Source organism: Narcine bancroftii, chromosome 2 (genome assembly GCF_036971445.1).
Source record: "Narcine bancroftii isolate sNarBan1 chromosome 2, sNarBan1.hap1, whole genome shotgun sequence".
Lineage (NCBI taxonomy): Eukaryota > Metazoa > Chordata > Chondrichthyes > Torpediniformes > Narcinidae > Narcine > Narcine bancroftii.
Window position 1 is genome coordinate 96,075,135 of NC_091470.1, and position 20,526 is coordinate 96,095,660.

Here is a 20,526-nt window from a genome sequence, read left to right on the forward strand (position 1 = left end):
TGGATCTGAAATCACCACCTCAGCTGTCAGTGAGAGATGGCGAGGAAAGCAACGAGGCTGTCAGCATGTTCAAGATATAAACCACTCTGTGTTAACAAAAAGAACCTTTCTCTCGTCAGAAACTATGCCCTTTTGTTTTTGACACGGTAGGAACAAAAGTTTGACTCTCTACCTTATTTTTCCCTCTTTAATAATTTTATATATTTTAACCTGGTTACCCCCTCATCTTTGCTTCAGAAAAATATACTCAGCTTCTCCAAACTCACCCCATACCTTCAACTTCCCAATTATTGACTGCAAGAGGGGTAAATGGGGCAGAATTTGTCAGGTGTGTCCAAGAAGGATTCCTGACACAGGATGTGGACCAGCTGACGAGAGGAGAGGCCGTACTGGATCTAGTCCAGGGTAATGAACCTGGTCAGGTGACGGATCTCTTGGTGGGGGAGCATTTTGGTGATAGTGACCACAACTCACTGAGCTTTTGGATAAAAGCAGACAAAATGGTAAAGTATTTAATTGGGGGAGGGCTAATTATGAAGAAATGAGGCAGGAACTAGGGAGAGTAAATTGGGAGCAGATGTTTACGGGAGAAAGCGAAGAGAATGTTTAGGGGCCACTGGCATGGGTTTCTGGATTGGTTTGTTCCACTGAGACAGGGAAGAGATGGTAGGAAAGGGGACCCATGGTTGACAAATCCCACCTTAGATTTAGGAAGCAGGAAACGGGAAGGGCTCATGAGAATTATATGGTAGCCAGGAGGGAACATAAGTAAGGACTTGGGAGATCACGAAGGGGGCTTCAGAAGGCCTGGGGAAGTAGGATTAAGGATCCCCCCAAGGTGGTCTTTGCTTGGGTGAAGAACAGGATGATGAGATTGAAGGAAGGGCCTCAAGGATAAAGGCGTCAACATGTGCCTGGAGACAGAGGAGGTTGGGGAGGTGTGAAATTAATACCTTCAGTATTTATCAGAGAAAAGGACCTTGGTCAAGGTGAGTTCAGAATAGAACAGGCTTACGTGTTGAAATTTAGAAGGAGGAAATGCTCGATCTTCTTAAAAATATTAGGATTAATGTCCCCGGGACCAGACCAGGCTGCTATGGGAAGGGAGGGAAGAGATTGCTGGGGCTCTGGCAATGATCTTTACATCCTCCAGGCCACAGAGGAGGTGCCGGAGGATTAGAGATGGCAAATGTGGTCACATGGTTTTAAAAATGTAGAGGAGAGAATCTTTAGAGTCGGAGACCAATGAGTCTTACGTCAGTGGTATGCAAATTATTGAATAAGATTCTTAAGAAAAGGATTTATGAGCATTTAGAGAAGCACAGTCTTCTCAAGTATAGTCAGCGTGGCTTCATGAGGAGAAGGTCGTGTCTCACAAGTCTCATTTAATTTTTTGAGGTGGTAACAAAAATTAATGAGGGTGGGGTGGTAGATGTGGTGTATATGGATTTTAGTAAGGCATTTGACAAGGGCCCCCATATGAGATTCGTTCAGAAAGTCATGAGGTACGGGATCCATGGAACCTTGGCTGTGTGGATAAAATATTGGCTTGCATGTAGAAAGCAGAGTAGTAGTAGTGGATGGGAAGTGTTCTACTTGGAGGTCAGTGACTAGTGGAGTTCTGCAGGGATCTGTTCTGGGCCTGCCGTGATTTTAAAAATAACCTGGATGAAGATAGGGGGGGTGGATCAGTAGGTTTGCAGATGTTACAGAAGTAGATAGTTATGAAGGTTGTCATAGATTACATCAGGATATAGACAGGATGCAGAGTTGGGCAGTAAGGTGTCAGCTGCAGTTCAATCTGGTGATGGATAGTTGAGTAAACCTATGGTATGCTGGGCTTCATCAGTCAGGGTATTGAGTTCAGGAATCATGATGTAATGTTGCAGCTCTATAAATTTCTGGTGAGACCACACTTAGAATATTGTGTTCAGTTCTGCTCACCTCATTACAGGTGGGATGTGGAAGCTATGAAGAGGGCACAGAGGAGTTTTACCAGGAAGTTCCCTGGATTGGAGAATGTCTTATGAGGCAAGGTTAACAGAACTGGGGCTTTTCTCTTTGGAGCGAAGAAGAATGAGAGGTGATTTAACAGAGGTCTACAAGATTCTGAGAGGCATAGATAAGGTAGACAGTCAGCATCTTTTTCCCAGGGCAGGAGTAACAAACACCAAGGGAAGAAGGTTCAAGGTAGATCAAGAGTATTTTTTTTTACACAAGAGTAGTGGGTGCCTGAAATGCATTGCCAGAGGTGGTGGTGGAGGCTGAAACAATTGGGGCATTGAAGAGATTCTTCAACAGGCATGTGGATGAAAGAAAAAGAGTTAGGAAAGCTTTCATTTTTTTTTAAGCCATGTACAAGTTGGCACAACATTGTGGGCCAAGGGGCCTGTACTGTGCTATAGTGTTCTACTTTCTATAACTAACGTCCCCCAGTACAGTCAACTTCCTGGTGCATCTCTTCTGAATTCTCTCCATCACAACTACATCCTCCTTATGGCGCAACGTCCAGAACTGTACTCCACATGCAGTTCTGGAAATTTGCAACAGTGGGTTCGAGAAAGGAATGGGCCACTGAAAATCTCTCGAGGATACAGAAGAATGCCTTTGGGTAAAATTTACATCACCAGTTGAAGGCAGCAGTGAGGTGGCACTCTAGTACTCTGAAAGAATGTGGTTAAACAGGAAAGTCTGCACACGTAATAATTGTAGTGCACTACTCAAAAGTGTTGGAGAAATTCAGCAGGTCCCACAGCATCTACAGGAAGTAAAAGGGTAACTAATGTTTCAGGCCAAAGCCTGATTATTGCTCTTACCTTGATGAAGGGCTCAGGCCTGAAATAGTGACAATGTAGGTCTGTGAACCCACATGGGGCAGTTCGACAACTCTGTGTGACACATATAGAAGAATGGAAAATTCTAAAGGGATATTAGGAACTTGTTGATCAGTGCATTTCAAACTCATTATCTGGGGGGAGGGGTTATTCTGGGCCCTGAGGGGGAAATTAATCAAAACTCAGATTTAATACGGATAGAGAAAATCAAAAGATAAAGCTGCAAGAAAATGGGACAAGGCAATTCTCCCCGGCAGGAATATGATTTACAGGTCAAGTTTATTGTCTTCTGATTGTATAATTAGAACCCAGTAAAACAGAGTTCTCCGGTTCCTAGTGCAAAACACGCAGACACACAACCAGACAACACACACATAGACAATACATATGCAGGACAAGTATACGTTTACAGGTAGTTCCTGGCTTACGACCTATGTGACTTGCGACCATCCGCACACGACCAAATTTTTTAATAACCATATAAAATTTACATAGTTTATGTCGCATTTCACAAACTATAACAGGGATTCAGGGCATGTGTGTACTTGATAGTCAGCTTTACGGGGTCCTGGGGCTGGGCATGACCTTCTTGATTCATGTATGAATGCACAAGTCTTCGGTAGTCACGTGTGGTGTGTTTGCATATTTGCGTATTGGAATTCAGTTAGCACATGCACGAGAGTTAAGGAGGCGAATTCAATATCGTCAGGGCGCTTGACTCATGCTTGTGCCAACTGAGGTCCAATATGCGAAGGCACCAAAGGCTCACGCGTGGGCGCAGGAATCAAGATGGCCACACCCAGCTCCAGGACCCCAGTACACCAATTAACACGGTAAGCATGGACCAGAATGTGGAAAGGTTCGCCAAGAGTGATCGACAAATTCAGGTAGCTTTAAGTTGTTATCATCAAATGAACAATGAAAAAAATAATAATTAAAAAGTTTGCTTTAAGACTTCAGTACTCGTGTGCGTGGGCAAAATTCTGACATGCGTCCATTCCAAGATTCGACCGATTCTTTGGGCCGCATTATGGTCATAAGTTGGAAACTAGCTGCATACAAATAAATATTGTATTGTAAATCTGAGAATATTGGATGATAATACAAGCTTCAGCAAAAGGAGAATGAAAATAAGATGCTATTACAGCACCGGGCACTTGGGTTCCTCTCCCCACCATCCAGGCAAGGGCTTGAGGGTGTTGGTGAATTCTGATGATGGAGCATTCTACAAGATGATTGGGACTGTCACAACTAGAGTATTGAATCAGTCCCTGAAGGATGACCTGTGCTCCTCACTGTCCAATGGACCTGTGCTCAAAGGTGTTGGCATTTTGAACAAAATAAACTTTATTCACAATAAAATATATATCTATGCACAGTGAATCCCAAAAGTCTGCAGGCACTGTGATTGTAGTAAAAACACAGAAATGCCGGAGGAACTCAGCGGGTCTTGCAGTGGCCATAGGAGGTAAAAATATATTATCAGTGTTTCAGGCCTGAGCCCTTCTTCAGGGTAGAAAAGGCTGAAGGTCAGTTATATACCTTGACCTCCTATGGATGCTGCAAGACTCACTGAGTTCCTCCAGCATCTCTTATGTACAGTACAGGATCTTCACAATTGCTCTGTCATATTTGCTTGAACATTCTGCTATTGTCACATTAACCCTTTTTCACAGTGGTTCTCAACCTTTTTCTTTCCACTCACATACCACTTAAAGTAATCCTTAAACCATAGGTGCTCTGTGATTAGTAAAGGATTACTTAATGGGTGAAAAGAAAAAGGTTGAGAACCACTCCTTTAGCACATCATTGATACTAAGGTGTCCCCAGTATTACTCTACCCTCTCTTGTCTGAGTGGCATCTCCACCACTCTTGGCCACTCAATGCCCTGTAGGGGAAGTACCCTGGACTGGGGATTTGAGTTGGCCACACCAGGCCTCAGTGCATCCCTCAGCCTACAAGTGTTGGATCCCAACAGCTCATTGTGGCACAGACCAGTATTCCAATCCTGCACGTTAGTGCACCAGGAGACTAGAGTTCCCGCTCTGACACCTCGCTGTACTGGGAGAACAGCATTCCTCCCGACAATTTGCTGTATAATACCATTTTTCCCTCCCTAACACCTCACTGTGCAAGAACACTAGTGTTCCTTCCCTGACACTTCACTGTACAAGGAGTCCAGTGTTCCTTCTTGACACCTAAATGTGCAAGAAGACCAGTGTTCCCTCCTTACACTTCACTGTACAAGGCGACCAGTGTTCCTTTTTGACACCTCACTGTGCAAGGAGACCAATGTTTCCTCTCTGATACTTCGCTTTGCAAGGAGACTAGTGTTCCCTCTGTGACACTTCGCTGTGCAAGTAAACCAGTGTTCCTTCCTGACACCACACTGTGCAAGGAGACCAGTGTTCCCTCCTTAAACTTCACTGGACAAGGCAACCAGTGATCCGTTTTGACACCTCACTGTGCAAGGAGACTAGCATTCTCTCCCTAACACTTCACTTTGCAAGGAGACCAGTGTTCCCTCCGTGACACTTCGCTGTGCAAGTAGACTAGTGTTCCTTCCTGCCACCACACTGTGCAAGGAGACCAGTGTTCCCTTCCTGACATGTCACTGTGCAAGGCAACCAGTTTTCTCTCCCTGACACTTTGCTGTGTGAGGAGAACAGAGTTACCTCCTTGATGCCTCACTGTGCGAGGAAACCAGTGTTCTCTCCCTTTCACCTCACTGTGCAAGGAGACCAGTGTTCCCTCCTGACACTTCGCTGTACAAAGAGATCAGTCTTCCTCACTGACACCTCGATGTGCAAAGAGACCAGTGTATCCTACCTGAAACCTCAGAGCAAAGAGACCAGTGTTCTCTCCCTGACACTTCAGTGTGCAAGTAGACCAGTGTTCCTTCCTGATACCACACTGTGCAAGGAGACCAGTGTTCCTTCCTGATACCACACTGTGCAAGGAGACCAGTGTTCCTTCCTGATACCACACTTCACTGTACAAGGCAACCAGTGTTCCTTTTTGACACCTCACTGTGCAAGGAGACCAGTGTTCCCTCCTGACACTTCGCTGTACAAAGAGATCAGTCTTCCTCACTGACACCTCGATGTGCAAAGAGACCAGTGTATCCTACCTGAAACCTCAGAGCAAAGAGACCAGTGTTCTCTCCCTGACACTTCAGTGTGCAAGTAGACCAGTGTTCCTTCCTGATACCACACTGTGCAAGGAGACCAGTGTTCCTTCCTGATACCACACTGTGCAAGGAGACCAGTGTTCCTTCCTGATACCACACTTCACTGTACAAGGCAACCAGTGTTCCTTTTTGACACCTCACTGTGCAAAGAGACCAATGTTCCCTCCCTGACACTTTGCTTTGCAAGGAGACCACTGTTCCCTCTCTGACACTTCGCTTTGCAAGGAGTCTCACTGTGCGAAGAGATCAGTGTTCCCTTCCTGAAATGTCACTGTGCAAGGGGATCAGTGTTCCCTCCCTGACAATTCACTGCGAAAGGAGACCAGTGTTCTCTCCCTTTCACCTCACTGTGCAAGGAGACCAGTATTCCCTCACTGAGCAAGGAGACCAATGTTCCCTCCCTGACACTTCACTGTGCAAGGAGACCGGTGTTCCTCCCTGACACCTCGCCATACAAGACCAGTGTTCCCTTCCTGACACTTAGCTGTGCAAGAAAATCTGTGTTCCTTCCATGCTGCCTCACTGCGCAAGGAGACAAGTGATCCTCCCTGAAATCTCACTTACAAAGAGACCAGTGTTCTCTCCCTGACATCTTTCTGTGCCAGGAGATCAGCGTTCCCTCCCTGACACCTCACTGCGAAAGGAGACCAGTGTTCTCTCCCTTTCACCTCACTGTGCAAAGAGACCAGTATTCCCTCATGACACTTCACTGTACAAGACCAGAGTTCCCTCCTTGACACCTCATTGGGCGAGGAGACCAGTGTTCCCTCCCTGACACTTTGCTGTGGAAGGAGACCAGTGTTCCTTTTTGACACCTCACTGCGCAAGGAGAACAGCGTTCTATCCCTGACACTTCACTTTGCAAGGAGACCAGTGTTCCCTCACTGTGTAAGGTGATCAGCGTTCCCTCAGTGACACCTCACTGGGGGTTGAGCACATCTCAGTCTTTGATGTCAGTGCCCTTTATAAAGGGAAAGAGACCTGCCTCCTGCTGCTGAAGGAGAGTTCCGGGTGATCCTCAGTAGATGGAACTGGGCTGGTGGGAGAATGAACAGAGATTTTGTCAGGTGCGGGCTCCATCGCCATGATCCGACGATGGAGTGAAACATGAGTCTGCAGGAGCTGTGAAAGCAGATCTGGGGGAAAGCGAAGAAGGAAAGAGCGACATCTACTGCAGCCGGTGCTCCTGCTGTGGTCTCCTCGATATCGGACAGAGTGGACAGACTGGAGGCTCGCTTTGATCAGCACCTTGGTCTCTGGCCGCCGCAATAGCGCGTACCTCCCAATGCCCAATGGCCACCCATTACAATTCCTCGTCCCTTCCCTTCCCGTGGTTATGGTGCCCTGCCAGACTGAGACCACCAGCAAAAGGAGGAGCAACACCTCGTCTATGTCTGGGCACCTGATGACATTACCCTGAATACTATGTCCCCATCTCCTTTAGATCTCTCCGACCCCCACCCACACCCCCCCACTCCCCATCTCCTTTCACAGAGACAAAATCAGTTCTCACCCCTCCTCTTATCACATCCTGTCAGCACCTCCCCTTCTCCACAGCCTTTTAATTCAGACACTTGCCTGCTTTATAATGATGGCTCAGGCCCGAAACATCCGAAAAATATAGCGATAGATACCGCCTATGGAGCATGCGCGCTCACTGCTTACGCTATGCCTGCTGGGAGATGTCGTTTACGTTCCGACAGAAACCAGAACTACATTTCCCGGCGGGCAGTGCGGGGCTGCCGCGAGTGCTGTCCCCGCGACATGGCGGCGGCTCCCGAAGCAAGGGGTTTTCCGCTCTCGACCGTCGACAGGGTGATGAAAGGTACTCGCAGCAGCGGCAGGAGCACGGGGGGCCGAGGCCGGAGGAGCAGACCTCCCCCTGACCAGCCCGTCCCCCCCAGACCCACACAACTCCCCGTCCCTCCCTCCCTCCTCCCCCTCCCTCAACCCTCCACATTTCTCCCTCTCCTCCACATCCCTCCCACCCACCCTCCCTACCTTTGATTTCTCCCTCACCACATACCCCCTCCATCTCTCCCCATCCCTCGCTCCACCTCTCCCCATCCATTCCCCTCCCCCCTCCCTTCACCTCCACCTCCCCATTCCCCTCTCCCCTCTCCCTTCCACGTCCCTCCTCTCCACATCCCTCCCAATCCTTCAGATTTCTCCCTCCCCCTCCCTCACTTCACACCTCTCCCCATCCCTTGCTCCACCTCTCCCCATTATTCCCTCCACCTCTCCCCGCCCCTTCCCCGCCCCGCCCCTTCCCCGCCCCGCCCCTTTCCCGCCCCGCCCCTTCCCCGCCCCGCCCCTTTCCCCTACCCCGCCCCTTCCCCGCCCCGCCCCTTTCCCCTACCCCCCTTTCCCCTACCCCCCTTTCCCCTACCCCCCTTTCCCCTACCCCCCTTTCCCCTACCCCCCTTTCCCCTACCCCCCTTTCCCCTACCCCCCTTTCCCCTACCCCCCTTTCCCCTACCCCCTTTCCCCCTCCCTATCCCTTCCCCCTCCCCCCCTTCCTATCCCTTCCCCCTCCCCCCCTTCCCCTTCCCCTACCCCCCTTTCCCCTACCCCCCCTTCCCCCTACCCCCCCTTCCCCCTACCCCCCTTTCCCCTACCCCCCTTTCCCCTACCCCCCCTTTCCCCTACCCCCCCCTTTCCCCCTCCCCATCCCTTCCCCCCTCCCCTACCCCCCCATCCCTTCCCCCTACCCCCTTCCCCTACCCCCCCCTTTCCCCTCCCCCCCTTTCCCCCTCCCCCCCTTTCCCCCTCCCCCCCTTTCCCCCTCCCCCCTTTCCCCCTCCCCCCCTTTCCCCCTCCCCCCCTTTCCCCCTCCCCCCCTTTCCCCCTCCCCCCCTTTCCCCCTCCCCCCTTTCCCCCTCCCCCCTTTCCCCCTCCCCCCTTTCCCCCTCCCCCACTTTCCCCCTCCCCCCTTTCCCCCTCCCCCACTTTCCCCTCCCCCCTTTCCCCTTCCCCCTCCCCACACCCCTCCCCCTCCCCACACCCCTCCCCCTCCCCACCCCTTCCCCCTCCCCTCCCCTTCCCCCTCCCCACCCCTCCCCACCCCACCCCACCCCACCCTTTCCCCTCCCCACCTTTCCCCTCCCCACCTTTCCCCTCTCCCCTCCCCCCTCTCCCCTCCCCTCTCTCCCCTCCCCCCTCTCCCCTCCCCTCTCTCCCCTCCCCCCTTTCCCCCTCTCCCCTTTCCCCCTCTCCCCTTTCCCCCTCTCCCCTTTCCCCCTCCCCCTCTCCCCCTTTTCCCCTCCCCACCTCCCTCCTCCCCCCTCCTCACCCCCTCCCCACCCCTTCACCCCCTCCCCACCCCTTCACCCCCTCCCCACCCCTTCACCCCCTCCCCACCCCTTCCCCCTCCCCACCCCTTCCCCCTCCCCACCCCTTCACCCCCTCCTCACCCCTGTCCTCCCCCTCACCCCTGTCCTCCCCCCTCACCCCTGTCCTCCCCCTCACCCCTGTCCTCCCTCCTCTCCCCTCTCCCCTCTCCCCTCCTCCCCTCTCCCCTCTCCCCTCCTCCCCTCTCCCCTCCTCCCCTCTCCCCTCCTCCCCTCTCCCCTCCTCCCCTCTCCCCTCCTCCCCTCTCCCCTCCTCCCCTCTCCCCTCCTCCCCTCTCCCCTCCTCCCCTCTCCCCTCCTCCCCTCTCCCCTCCTCCCCTCTCCCCTCCTCCCCTCTCCCCTCCTCCCCTCTCCCCTCCTCCCCTCTCCCCTCCTCCCCTCTCCCCTCTCCCCCTCTCCCCTCCTCCCCTCTCCCCTCTCCCCTCCTCCCCTCTCCCCTCCTCCCCTCTCCCCTCCTCCCCTCTCCCCTCCTCCCCTCTCCCCTCCTCCCCTCCTCCCCTCTCCCCTCCTCCCCTCTCCCCTCCTCCCCTCTCCCCTCCTCCCTCTCCCCTCCTCCCCTCCCCCCTCCCCTCCTCCCCTCCCCCCTCCTCCCCTCCCCCTCCTCCCCTCCTCCCCTCCCCCCTCCTCCCCTCCCCCCTCCTCCCCTCCCCCCTCCTCCCCTCTCCCCTCTCCCCTCCTCCCCTCTCCCCTCTCCCCTCCTCCCCTCTCCCCTCCCTCCTCCCTTCCCTCCTCCCCTCTCCCCTCCCTCCTCCCCTCCCTCCTCCCCTCTCCCCTCCCTCCTCCCCCCTCCCTCCTCCCCTCTCCCCTCCCTCCTCCCCTCTCCCCTCCCTCTCCTCCCCTCTCCCCTCCCTCTCCTCCCCTCTCCCCTCCCTCTCCTCCCCTCTCCCCTCCTCTCCCCTCCTCTCCCCTCCTCTCCCCTCCTCTCCCCTCTCCCCTCTCCTCTCCCCTCTCCCCTCTCCCCTCTCCCCTCCTCCCCGCTCCCCTCCTCCCCGCTCCCCTCCTCCCCGCTCCCCTCCTCCCCGCTCCCCTCCTCCCCGCTCCCTCCTCCCCGCTCCCTCCTCCCCGCTCCCCTCCTCCCCGCTCCCCGCTCCCCTCCTCCCCGCTCCCCTCCTCCCCGCTCCCCTCCTCCCCGCTCCCCTCCTCCCCGCTCCCCTCCTCCCCGCTCCCCTCCTCCCCGCTCCCCTCCTCCCCGCTCCCCTCTTCCCCGTCAACTCCTATCCTCCCTCTCTCCACATTTCCTCCATTTCCCCTCCACATCCCTCCCCTGCACATCTCTCAACAACCCTCCCCATTCCTCCTTTCACATCCCTCTTTTCCTTCCATTTCTCCTATTTGCATCAATCCCTTTCAACACTTGCTCAACATCACCTCTGCCATCCCTTCCTCTCCCCATTTCACCCCTTGCATCTCCCAACAAAATTCCCTGCATGAGTCTGCATCATCCTCATTAGCTCCTATCTACCCAAACCTCACCCGAAATCAGCTGCTCTCCATAATTTGCTCCACACCTTATTACCACCTCTACCTATCTAATGGTTTTCAACCTTTTAATTTCCACTCACATAACATGTTAGGTGCTCTGTGATTAGTAATGGATGTCTTAATGTGTGAGTGGAAAGGAAAAGGTTGAAAGCCACTTCCTTCGAATGTATCCCTTGGTTTCATTTTGCTCTTATCAATCAGCTGTCCCCTTTATCATTTTCTTGCACCTTCCCTGTTTTCAATACAATCCCTCCCATATTACCACTTACAACCTTCCTACTTTTCCCTCTCCTAATGCTGATTTATCACCTTCTACAGCACCATCAACTCCCTTTTACAACTCCTTCCCTTGAGATCAACCCTCTCTTCACTCCTTCCTACTCCTCCCTCTTCTCTCCATCCCTTCCAATAATACCTCCCCTCTCCTACTCCCTGGTCACATGGTCTTCATCTTCACATTCTTTATCAGTTTGTAGAGAGACATGAATGTAGTTGAAGGCAGAGTTGTATACTTAAGATATAGAATCGTATAGCACTGAAGTTCATTGCATTTGCCATTTACCTGGCTAATTTTCCAGTTTGCCTGTGGATTCCTGAACTCTGTTCTTCCTCATTTATTCCTATAGTTCTGGGTGTTGCAATTATCTGCCCAGTTTGTCATTTGGGAAATTATTGTAATTCAAAAGTTGTCATTGAGAATCAGAATTTATTGTCATGACCGTGTCATGAAATTCATTATTTTGTGGCAGCATTACAGATGCAAATTACTAGAATTATATGTTTAAAAAATGAATAGATTAGTGAAAAAAGAAAAGAAAAAGTGAGATAGTGTCTGTGGTTTGTTGTCCACCCGGAAATCTGATGGCGGAGGGAAGAAACTGTTTTTGTACCATTTGGTGTCATCTTCAGGTTCCTGTACCTCCTTTTTGATGGTAGCAGTGAGAAGAGGGCATGGCCTGGGTGGTTGGGGTCCTTAGATAGAGGCTGCTTTCTTGAGATACTTGCTCCTGTGGAATCCTCAATGGAGTGAAGACTGATGCCCATGATGTCACTGGCCGAGTTCACAAATCTCTGCAGCTTTTTCCTGTCCTGTGCGTTGGCAGCTTCGTCCGTACCAGACCCTGATGCAGCTGGTCAGATTGCTCTCCATGGTGTACTTGTAGAAATGTGCAAAAGTCTTTGGTGACATACAAATCTTCTCAAACTCCTCAGCAAGTATAGCCGCTGGCAAGCCTTCTTCATGATTGTATCAACATGAAGGCCCCAGGATAGATCTTCAGAGATGATCTTCTTTAGATTGATCAGAAGTTCATTACCCTCTCCACTGCTGACCCCTTGATGAGAAGTAGTTTGTGTTCTCCTGATTTCCCCCTCCTGAAGGTCACAAGCAGTTCCTTAGTTTTCCTAATGTTGAGTGCAAGGTGGTTGTTGTGACACCACACAACCAACTGACCTAGCTTCCTCCTGTACAATTCCTCACTGGCGTCTGTGATTCTGCCAATGATGTGGTGGTTCCTTCTGGTCGTAAGGAGAAGCAACCATTTGCCCCTCTTGGCTGCTTCTATAATTTCACTCTCCCTGTAGTCCTGGGGCATTTCATTTTGCTGATAAGTACACCTGGATCAAACACTTCCTGCATGTCCCAGATCCATAACTTCATCTACACTACAATTAATCTCTGTTACTGCTTTGAAGAACTCCATTATGTTTGTCAAATGGAGTTGAATAAATTGTATTGGTTAGCATTTACTCACACATTTTCTTTGGAATGGCAACTAATTTAATTGCATGATTGAGATCTCTTGATGTTTTCAGTTGTTAGTTAATTACTTCTGTTACTGAACTAGAGGATTAGACATGGGTGTCCTCTCGCAAATCTAAGAATTAGAAGATCATAACCAGACCAATTTTCCCTGGACTTAAGATACTTCACCTCAACGAGGTGACTGAGCAATTCCAACCTTTGGGTTGCCTCTTTGCCTGATGTGTCCTGTCTGGTCACTCTACCCCTCCTCCCTTGCTCAAATTTAACAGCACCCTTCTTCTCACTTGAAGGTAGGGAGCTGCTGACATCACCTGAGCGTGGCAAGACTCTCCACCACAGTGATGGAAGAAGGGCAGGAGAAAGGCGCTCAGAGTGGTGTGTACACGACCAGCTAAAGAAATGAATGCTACATGCATTTTAGGTGGGAACATTTAAAGAGGAATGCCATCTTTATGAATTGGATCAGTTGTTACCAATGAGATAGAAGTAAGCATGAAAATATGCAGACACTGTGGTTGAAGTAAAAAACAAAGCTGGAGAAACTCAACAGATTGAACAGAGTCCTTTATATAGCAAAGGTAAAAAATACACAACTGACGTTTCGCGCTTGAGCCCTTCATGAAGGCAAGAACCAACAAAAATCACGTGACCTGAAAAATAAATAGTACGATGCAAAGAGGGGCGAGGAAATCCAGTAGCCAGATAATAATCACAGTATGCATGAACTTACGATTATTGATGTCCAACATGTTCGGCCCATGAGAAGCACAAGCAGCAGAAAGCTTATTAAAGTTGCAGCACCCCAAGAAGCCTGGAGAAAACTCCTTCACTCAGACTCTGTCCTTGAAGCAATTGTCTTGTACTCCATCCCACAGCTTACTATTCAATCCAGTTTTGGTACCACCCAAGTTAACAAGAAGCCACATGCCAACTGGAAAACAACCTGACCTCAAGGGCAGATGTTCCACCTGCTGAATTCTAAAACTCAGTGGAGAGGAAATTTCACTGCTTCGACGACCTAAGTGGAGAAGAAGAGGACATGCCAGAGGTGTACAAAGGCAGAGTGACCATTTTCAAGAAAGAAGATCTGATTGCAATAACTACAGTAACTAACTTTCTGTTGTCTGCCACGGGAAAAGCCCTCACAAGGTTTTGCAACGTGCATCCTATTTAATTGGTTGATATGATCTCGACTGTTCCAAAAGTACTTTACATTGCCTTTGGAGATTTTACAAAAGTTTTGACTGTCAACCAAATGGGACTGTAGAGAATCCATTCCAAAGTTGGCTGCCTTTCTATTTGTTTACATCTCTGCATGGTGACTTGCAAGACCAGTAGGTCCAGTAGAGAATGGGGTCAAGTATGGGTGCATCATCCCTCCGATTCTGCTCAATCTTGTTGCGGTCTTCCACATCATATTCAACAAATTTCAGCCAAAGGGGAGCGACTCCACAAAGGGAACGGTTAAACCCTTGTCATCTCCACTCAATACCACAGCTGACGAGACTACGGTAGTGGGTTGTACAAAAGGGGTGATGAGTCAGTATGTAAGAGGGAGATTGAAAACTTGGCCAAATGGTGTACCAACAACAACCTTGCACTCAATGTCACCAAAACTAAGGAGCTGATTGTTGACTTCAGGAAGGGAAAACCAGAAGTGTTCAATCCAGTGATCATGGGGATCAGAAGTAGAGAGGGTGAGTAAATTTAAGTTCTTGGGAGTCACTATCTCAGAGAATCTCTCATGGATCCAGCACACTAAAGGCATCAGAAAGAAAGCACATCAGTTCCTCTTTGTCAGGAATTTGTGGAGGTTTGGAATGATATCGAAAACCCTGGCAAATTTCTACAGATGTGTGGTGGAAAGTGTGCTGACTGGCTGGTATGGAGACACCAATACCCCTGAGCATAAAGCCCCACAAGAGGTAGTGGACATCACAGGCAAAACGCTCCCCATCATCGAGAACATCTACAGGGAACGCTGCCATCGGAGAGCAGCAGCAATCATCAAGGATCTACACCACCCAGCACACGCTCTGTTCTCATCAGGAAAGAGGTACAGGTGCCACAAAACTTGCACCACCAGCTTCAGGAACAGTTGCTACCCCTCCAACATCAGACTCCTCACCACAAACTTAATCAGGGACTCTATTGATTTTTTTCTTCTCTATATGCAAAGTTAATTTGTTTACATTTCTTTATTTGTTAACGTGTACATTGAGTACAGTTTTATTTGCACTACCAATAGGTGGTAATTTTGCTTGCTCACAGGCAAAAGTATCTGGGTTGTACTTGATGTCATATATTTGACAATAAAGCTGAAATCTCCTCTCAGAATCATTCTGTTGTGGTGTACATGTGACACAATGTGCACCTGGAAGTTGAACTGTATTGCCAACATGTTCAATTAAATGTATGAGAAAATGGGCCTTCCATAAAACAGCCGTGAGGAAATATTCTCTGCCCAGGCTGCCACACTGCACAACATCACCTCCGTGAATGAGACGTTGGAAATGATGGATCACTTTCCATATCTCAGTAGGCACCTCTCAGTGAGGATGGTTATTGATCATGTTGCTTGTCAGCCTTCGACCAAAGAAAAGACTTTCAAAGATGAAGACTATTCTAAGGGTATGGCAGGCATGGCACATGCCCGGGACGCCACTTGAATCGATCTCTTACAAAGTTGTAATATGACTTCCCAACTTCTTGTACTGGTACTCCCATGTCCTGGCTGTTGAAGGGAGTTGTGTTAAATGCCTTAGTCACCCCTCTATTTACCCATGAATCACCACTTTCAGGAACTATGTCCTTGATCCTTTTACAACTCTTTCCTGGTTTAACTTCCCAAAATGCAGCACTTGAGTTAAATTCCATCAGCCCACTTCCTTGTTTCGTTCAAGATTCTGTTTTAATCTTTTGACAGTCTTTTTCTGTGTTTTTACTTAATTTAATGTGTGCCTACTGTTAGTCATCTGGTCACTTGCTGGACTTGCTTCTTTGAGCTGCCAGCTGAAGTGGTGAATATGGGTTCAATTTTCATATTTAAGAAATATTTGGACAGATACATGGATGGGAGGGGTAAGGAGGGCTATAGTTTTCCAAGACTAGAAGGGCCGAAGGGTCTTTTCTGTTCTATAATGTTCTATGGTTCCATAATCCTGAAAAGTTGACTGACTCTTCATCGATGCAAAATTGCTTGTATGGCCAATTGCCTTGGGTTGATGTGAAAAGTACAGCCATCTGTATGATGAACCAGTGAAGATCTCCTGTAACTCTCTCTCCAGGTGTTCCCGTACCACCAGTCCGCCGCTTAAGCACACAGGACGTTTACTTTGAGGGCAAACCCAGGTTCGAACTCCTCAAAGCACATTTCATTAAAGAAGGGCGGTTGGAGGAAGAAGCTGCCATCAGGATCATTGAAGATGGAGCGGCCGTTTTTCGCAGAGAGCAGACTCTGATTGAGGTGGAAGCGCCTGTCACAGGTCTGCAGCTTCAGCTTGGTGTTTGATCAGCCCTGAGCCTCATTTCATAGCTCTCCACTCTCACTTTCGCTCCACCCTTTCTTCGCAAACTCTCTCTCAAAGTATGTGGACTGGAAAAGCAAGAAGACAGAAGTGGTGATCCTCACCCCTCCATCCCCCACCCCTCCATCCCCCACCCCCTCCATCCCACCCCCTCCATCCCCCACCCCCTCCATCCCCCACCCCCTCCATCCCCCACCCCCTCCATCCCCCACCCCCTCCATCCCCACCCCCTCCATCCCCCACCCCCTCCATCCCCCACCCCCTCCATCTCCCACCCCCTCCATCCCCCACCCCCTCCATCCCCCACCCCCTCCATCCCCCACCCCCTCCATCCCCCACCCCCTCCATCCCCACCCCCTCCATCTCCCACCCCCTCCATCCCCCACCCCTTCCATCCCCACCCCCTCCATCCCCACCCCCTCCATCCCCCATCTTTCCAACCCCTTCCCTTCCATCCCCTATCCTTCCATCCTCCATCCTCATCCCTCTACTCTTCCGCTTATCTGCATTGCCAGCCTCTTCCTTGACATCCCCTCACCTTGTCCAGCTGGAACTCATCAGCAACCCATATTTGCCATCCCACCACCACCACATGCCCTCACCTTAAACCCCTGGCTCTCTCCACCTCAGTCCCACCTGCATTGCCAACCACTCACCTCGCCATCGTTCTCTGTCACCATATCTCCTCACAACCCTTCCAAGGCCTAACCCAATCATCGTCACTGCATAATCCTGCCATCCCCTCATCCTTGAAAGGCCATCTGTTCTCTTCTCCCTTTCCCCTTTTCTTCACTTCTCTTCGAACAGATCTGTGCCAGGAAACCTAGGCAGCTCTGGGTTTGTGTGCTTATGAGGCCCCAAACTTTCACTTGACTTGTGCCTTCTCTTTCCTTCAGTCTGTGGTGACATTCATGGTCAGTTCTTTGACTTGATGAAGCTATTTGAGATTGGTGGAGCACCAAGCAGCACACAGTATCTTTTCCTTGGAGATTATGTGGATCGAGGCAATTTCAGCATTGAGGTGAGATCAGGAACCTACACTCCTGTCCACACAGAGGGCATGGGGATGTTCTTAACCATGCTCTTTAGAGAGCCACAATAGTCATTTATTCCACTGTCTCTTCTGGGAGGACTTTAAATATCAAAACAAATAAGCTGCATGAAGCTGCTTTATGTTGAGCTATGGCTAGGATCGACGTGAAACAGCTGCAAGTTATGAGTCTTTAAAAACCAAAAAGCTAATACTCCCTGAAAGAAACACCCAAAGCTGGTGTTTGAGTAAACTTCACAGGTTGGACTTAGAATGGAAGAACATTACAAATAGAAGCAGGAGTCGGCCATCTGGCCTGTTAAACCTGCTCTGCTATTCAATGAGATCATGGCTGATCTGATGGTAGGCTCATTTCCACCCAGCTATCTTTCTCCTATATCCCTTAATTCCCCTACTATGCAAAAATCTATTCAACCTTGTCTTAAATATACTATAGACCCCATTGCTTCAGTGGTCACCATATTCCACAGAGTCACCACCCTCTGGGAAAAGCAGTTCCTCCTCATCTCCGTCCTAAATCTACCACCCTGAATCTAGAGGCGATGTGCCCTAGTTCTAGACTTTTATATGTTTCTGTAAGATCCCCTCTCATTCTTCTAAATTCCAGCAAGTACAGTCCCAGGCGACTCAAACTCTCCTCCTAGGCAAACCCCCTCATCTCTGGAATCAACCTGGTGAACCTCCTCAGCACCGCCTACAAAGCCTGTACATCTTCCTCAAGAGACCAGAACTGCACGCAGTACTCCAGATGCGGCCTCACCACTAGCTTGTACAGTTGCACTTTATTGCCATCTCTCCTGATGCTATGCCAGTTCTATCCTGCTGCCTCTCTCTAACCCCTCTATCTCATTGCCTGTTACTACTAATGATGTGAACACAGCTCCCTCCCATCATTACTGGCTTACTAACCATAACCATGTAAATCCATTTCCCTGCTTGCTCTTAACCTGCACTCTGAAAACATTTTGCAAGTTCTTAAATGTTCACCTATTTCTGCCCGGGTATGTTTTAATGTTTGTTCTTGTAGTGTGTACTGCTTCTCTGGGTCTTGAAGATTCATCATGCGAGCACATTGTTCTTGCTCCGAGGAAACCACGAGTGCAGACATCTAACCGAGTACTTCACATTCAAGCAAGAGTGTGAGTATATTCCATGTGCCTCCTGAAAACTTGTCCAGGCTGGGCCTGTCCCCAGCCAGGGTGAACATTGATTGGCCAAGACGCTGGTCCATTTGTTCAAAACAAGAAGGAAAGGAACCTGGCAGGAATGGATGTTGCCTCAAACAGGGGGAATAGATTAGCCTCTCATCCTCATAGTTTACAAGCACGGGACTGGTGTCTGGGACATTGCAGCTCTTGTTAACGTAACCCTGCATTGAGCTGTCAACCCCTCTGCCTGGGACAAACTGCACACAAGGCAGAGTGCTTTAAGTTGCCCATAGCTATTAGTGATCATGCTCATCCTTCATCATGACCTAATTTCTTCACCTAGCACCCTTTTGTGGACCTTTCCCTCAAAGCATCTCCTCCTTTGGTGGAAACCCTCTTTTCATGCTCCTGTGGATTGAGATATGAAAGCTAGGAATTGAATTATTACTGCTGCTGAACAGAGTAAATGTGTGCGTCTGTGAGGTGCCACCATTCTGGTCCTCATGGAGTATTTCATCTGAGGGGGTGTGAATGAATCCGGCTCCCTGGCACCTTCTTGTAAGAACGTGATAACATTCCTCTGAAATTTTTTGATTCCCCGACTGATTACAACTAATGAGTTAGCGAGATCAAGAAATCTCAATACAAAAAGATTTTTAATCCACTGATATTCATATTCCAGCACTCTCTCATTTGTAGAGGGTTTCTTCTATAAAATGAGACTTTTTTTAAAAATTACACAAAACCCAAAATGTCCCAATGTTCTTCCAGGAATGACTTCACAATGCAGGTACACAGTCCTTTATCCGGACATCTAAAATCCAGAAAGCTCCAAAATCCGGCATTTTTTTTTTCCTGGTGCTGGTACAGTGGAGGGGAGAAAGAGAGAGACAGCAGCGTGACGGGGGTGGGGGGGGTGAGAAACGGCATCCCAACTCGGGTGGGCAGGCGGGGGAGAGAGACGGTAGCGCGACTCGGGCGGGTGGAGTAGAGAGAGACGGCAGCGCGACTCGGGTAAGCGGGGGGGGGGGGAGAGATGGCAGTGGGGCTCGGGTGGGCGGGAAAGAGATGGCAGTGGGACTTGGGTGGGCGGGTGGAGAGAGACGGCAGCACAACTTGGGCGGGCAAGGGGTAGAGAGACAGCAGCGCGACTCAGGCAGGTGAGGGGGGAGAGACGGCAGCGCGTCTCGGGTGGGCAAGGGGGAGAGAGACGGCAGCGTGACTCGGGGGGACGGAGAGACGACAGCACGACTTGGGTGGGCGAGGGGGAGAGAGATGCCAGCATGACTGGAAGGGGGTGGATACAGCACCACAATTCGGCTGGGCTTAAATCTGGGGCAGGTGGCTTTTGTTCTGAAATCCAGAAAAATCTGAAATTCGGAACACACCGTCCCCCAAAGTTCTGGATAAAGGATTGTGTACCCATAATATGTTTTATTTGGTGTATCTTTAATAACCCGAACAGTGCTATTAAAGATATTAACTCTGTGCTGTAGAAGCAGGGCAGGTAACCAATAGAGTAATGAAAATCATAAAGCATTTATGGTCATTGTGCATGTGCACCAAAATTTTAACTTGCTGCAGCCACATAGGTACTTTTGTAAAAATGAAACCACTCCAATTAAATTACCCCAGTATGGAAAGAAATATTAAATATAAATAAATCGTCACAGTTAGTGCAAAATAAAATGTGTTCTACTAGTGAAGACGAGCAGCACACCCCTCCTCCTGGTCAGGGGTCATAGCACATTTTAAGTAAAAGCCTTGTTTCCTTTTTACCTCATGTAATATAATTTTTTTTACATGGTTGGTAGGAGAGAATTAAGGAAGAAACCAAAACTTTACTGCTTCACAGGGAAGGAGGCCCATAAACTTTGAGCAGAATCCTTGGAAAGGGAGGAGGGGGTTGCATAGCTGAGAAAAGCTTGAGTACAGTTGGACTCGAGGGTATTTGTGTGGTGCTGGAGTAGTTTCTGGTTGGAGTAATAAGGGGAGGTTCAAGAGCCTGATAGCTATTGGGGGGGGGGGGGGTGGGGGAAACAGTTCTTGAAACGAGAGGAGTTGGTTTAAGCAGGAGAGAGAAAATTCAGAAGGTTTAAGGAAGTAATTCCAGGATTTAGTGCCAGGGAAACTAGTGGGAATAATTAAAAACGAGGATTGTAAGAAGCTGGAATCAGA

General features: G+C 49.7%; 1 protein-coding gene across 1 annotated transcript in view; it reads left to right on the plus strand.

Annotated features, from left to right (window-relative positions):
• Nucleotides 1–7,755: 7,755 nt before the first annotated feature.
• The window catches only part of LOC138753928 (serine/threonine-protein phosphatase 2B catalytic subunit gamma isoform-like), a 37,346-nt gene continuing 24,575 nt past the window's right edge, over nt 7,756–20,526 (plus strand). The window contains exons 1-4 of the mRNA XM_069917501.1: nt 7,756–7,850; nt 15,910–16,107; nt 17,046–17,170; nt 18,228–18,339. Of these exons, the coding sequence (XP_069773602.1) occupies nt 7,790–7,850; nt 15,910–16,107; nt 17,046–17,170; nt 18,228–18,339 (496 nt within the window). The 5' untranslated portion in view covers nt 7,756–7,789. The remainder of the gene's footprint in view (nt 7,851–15,909; nt 16,108–17,045; nt 17,171–18,227; nt 18,340–20,526) is intronic.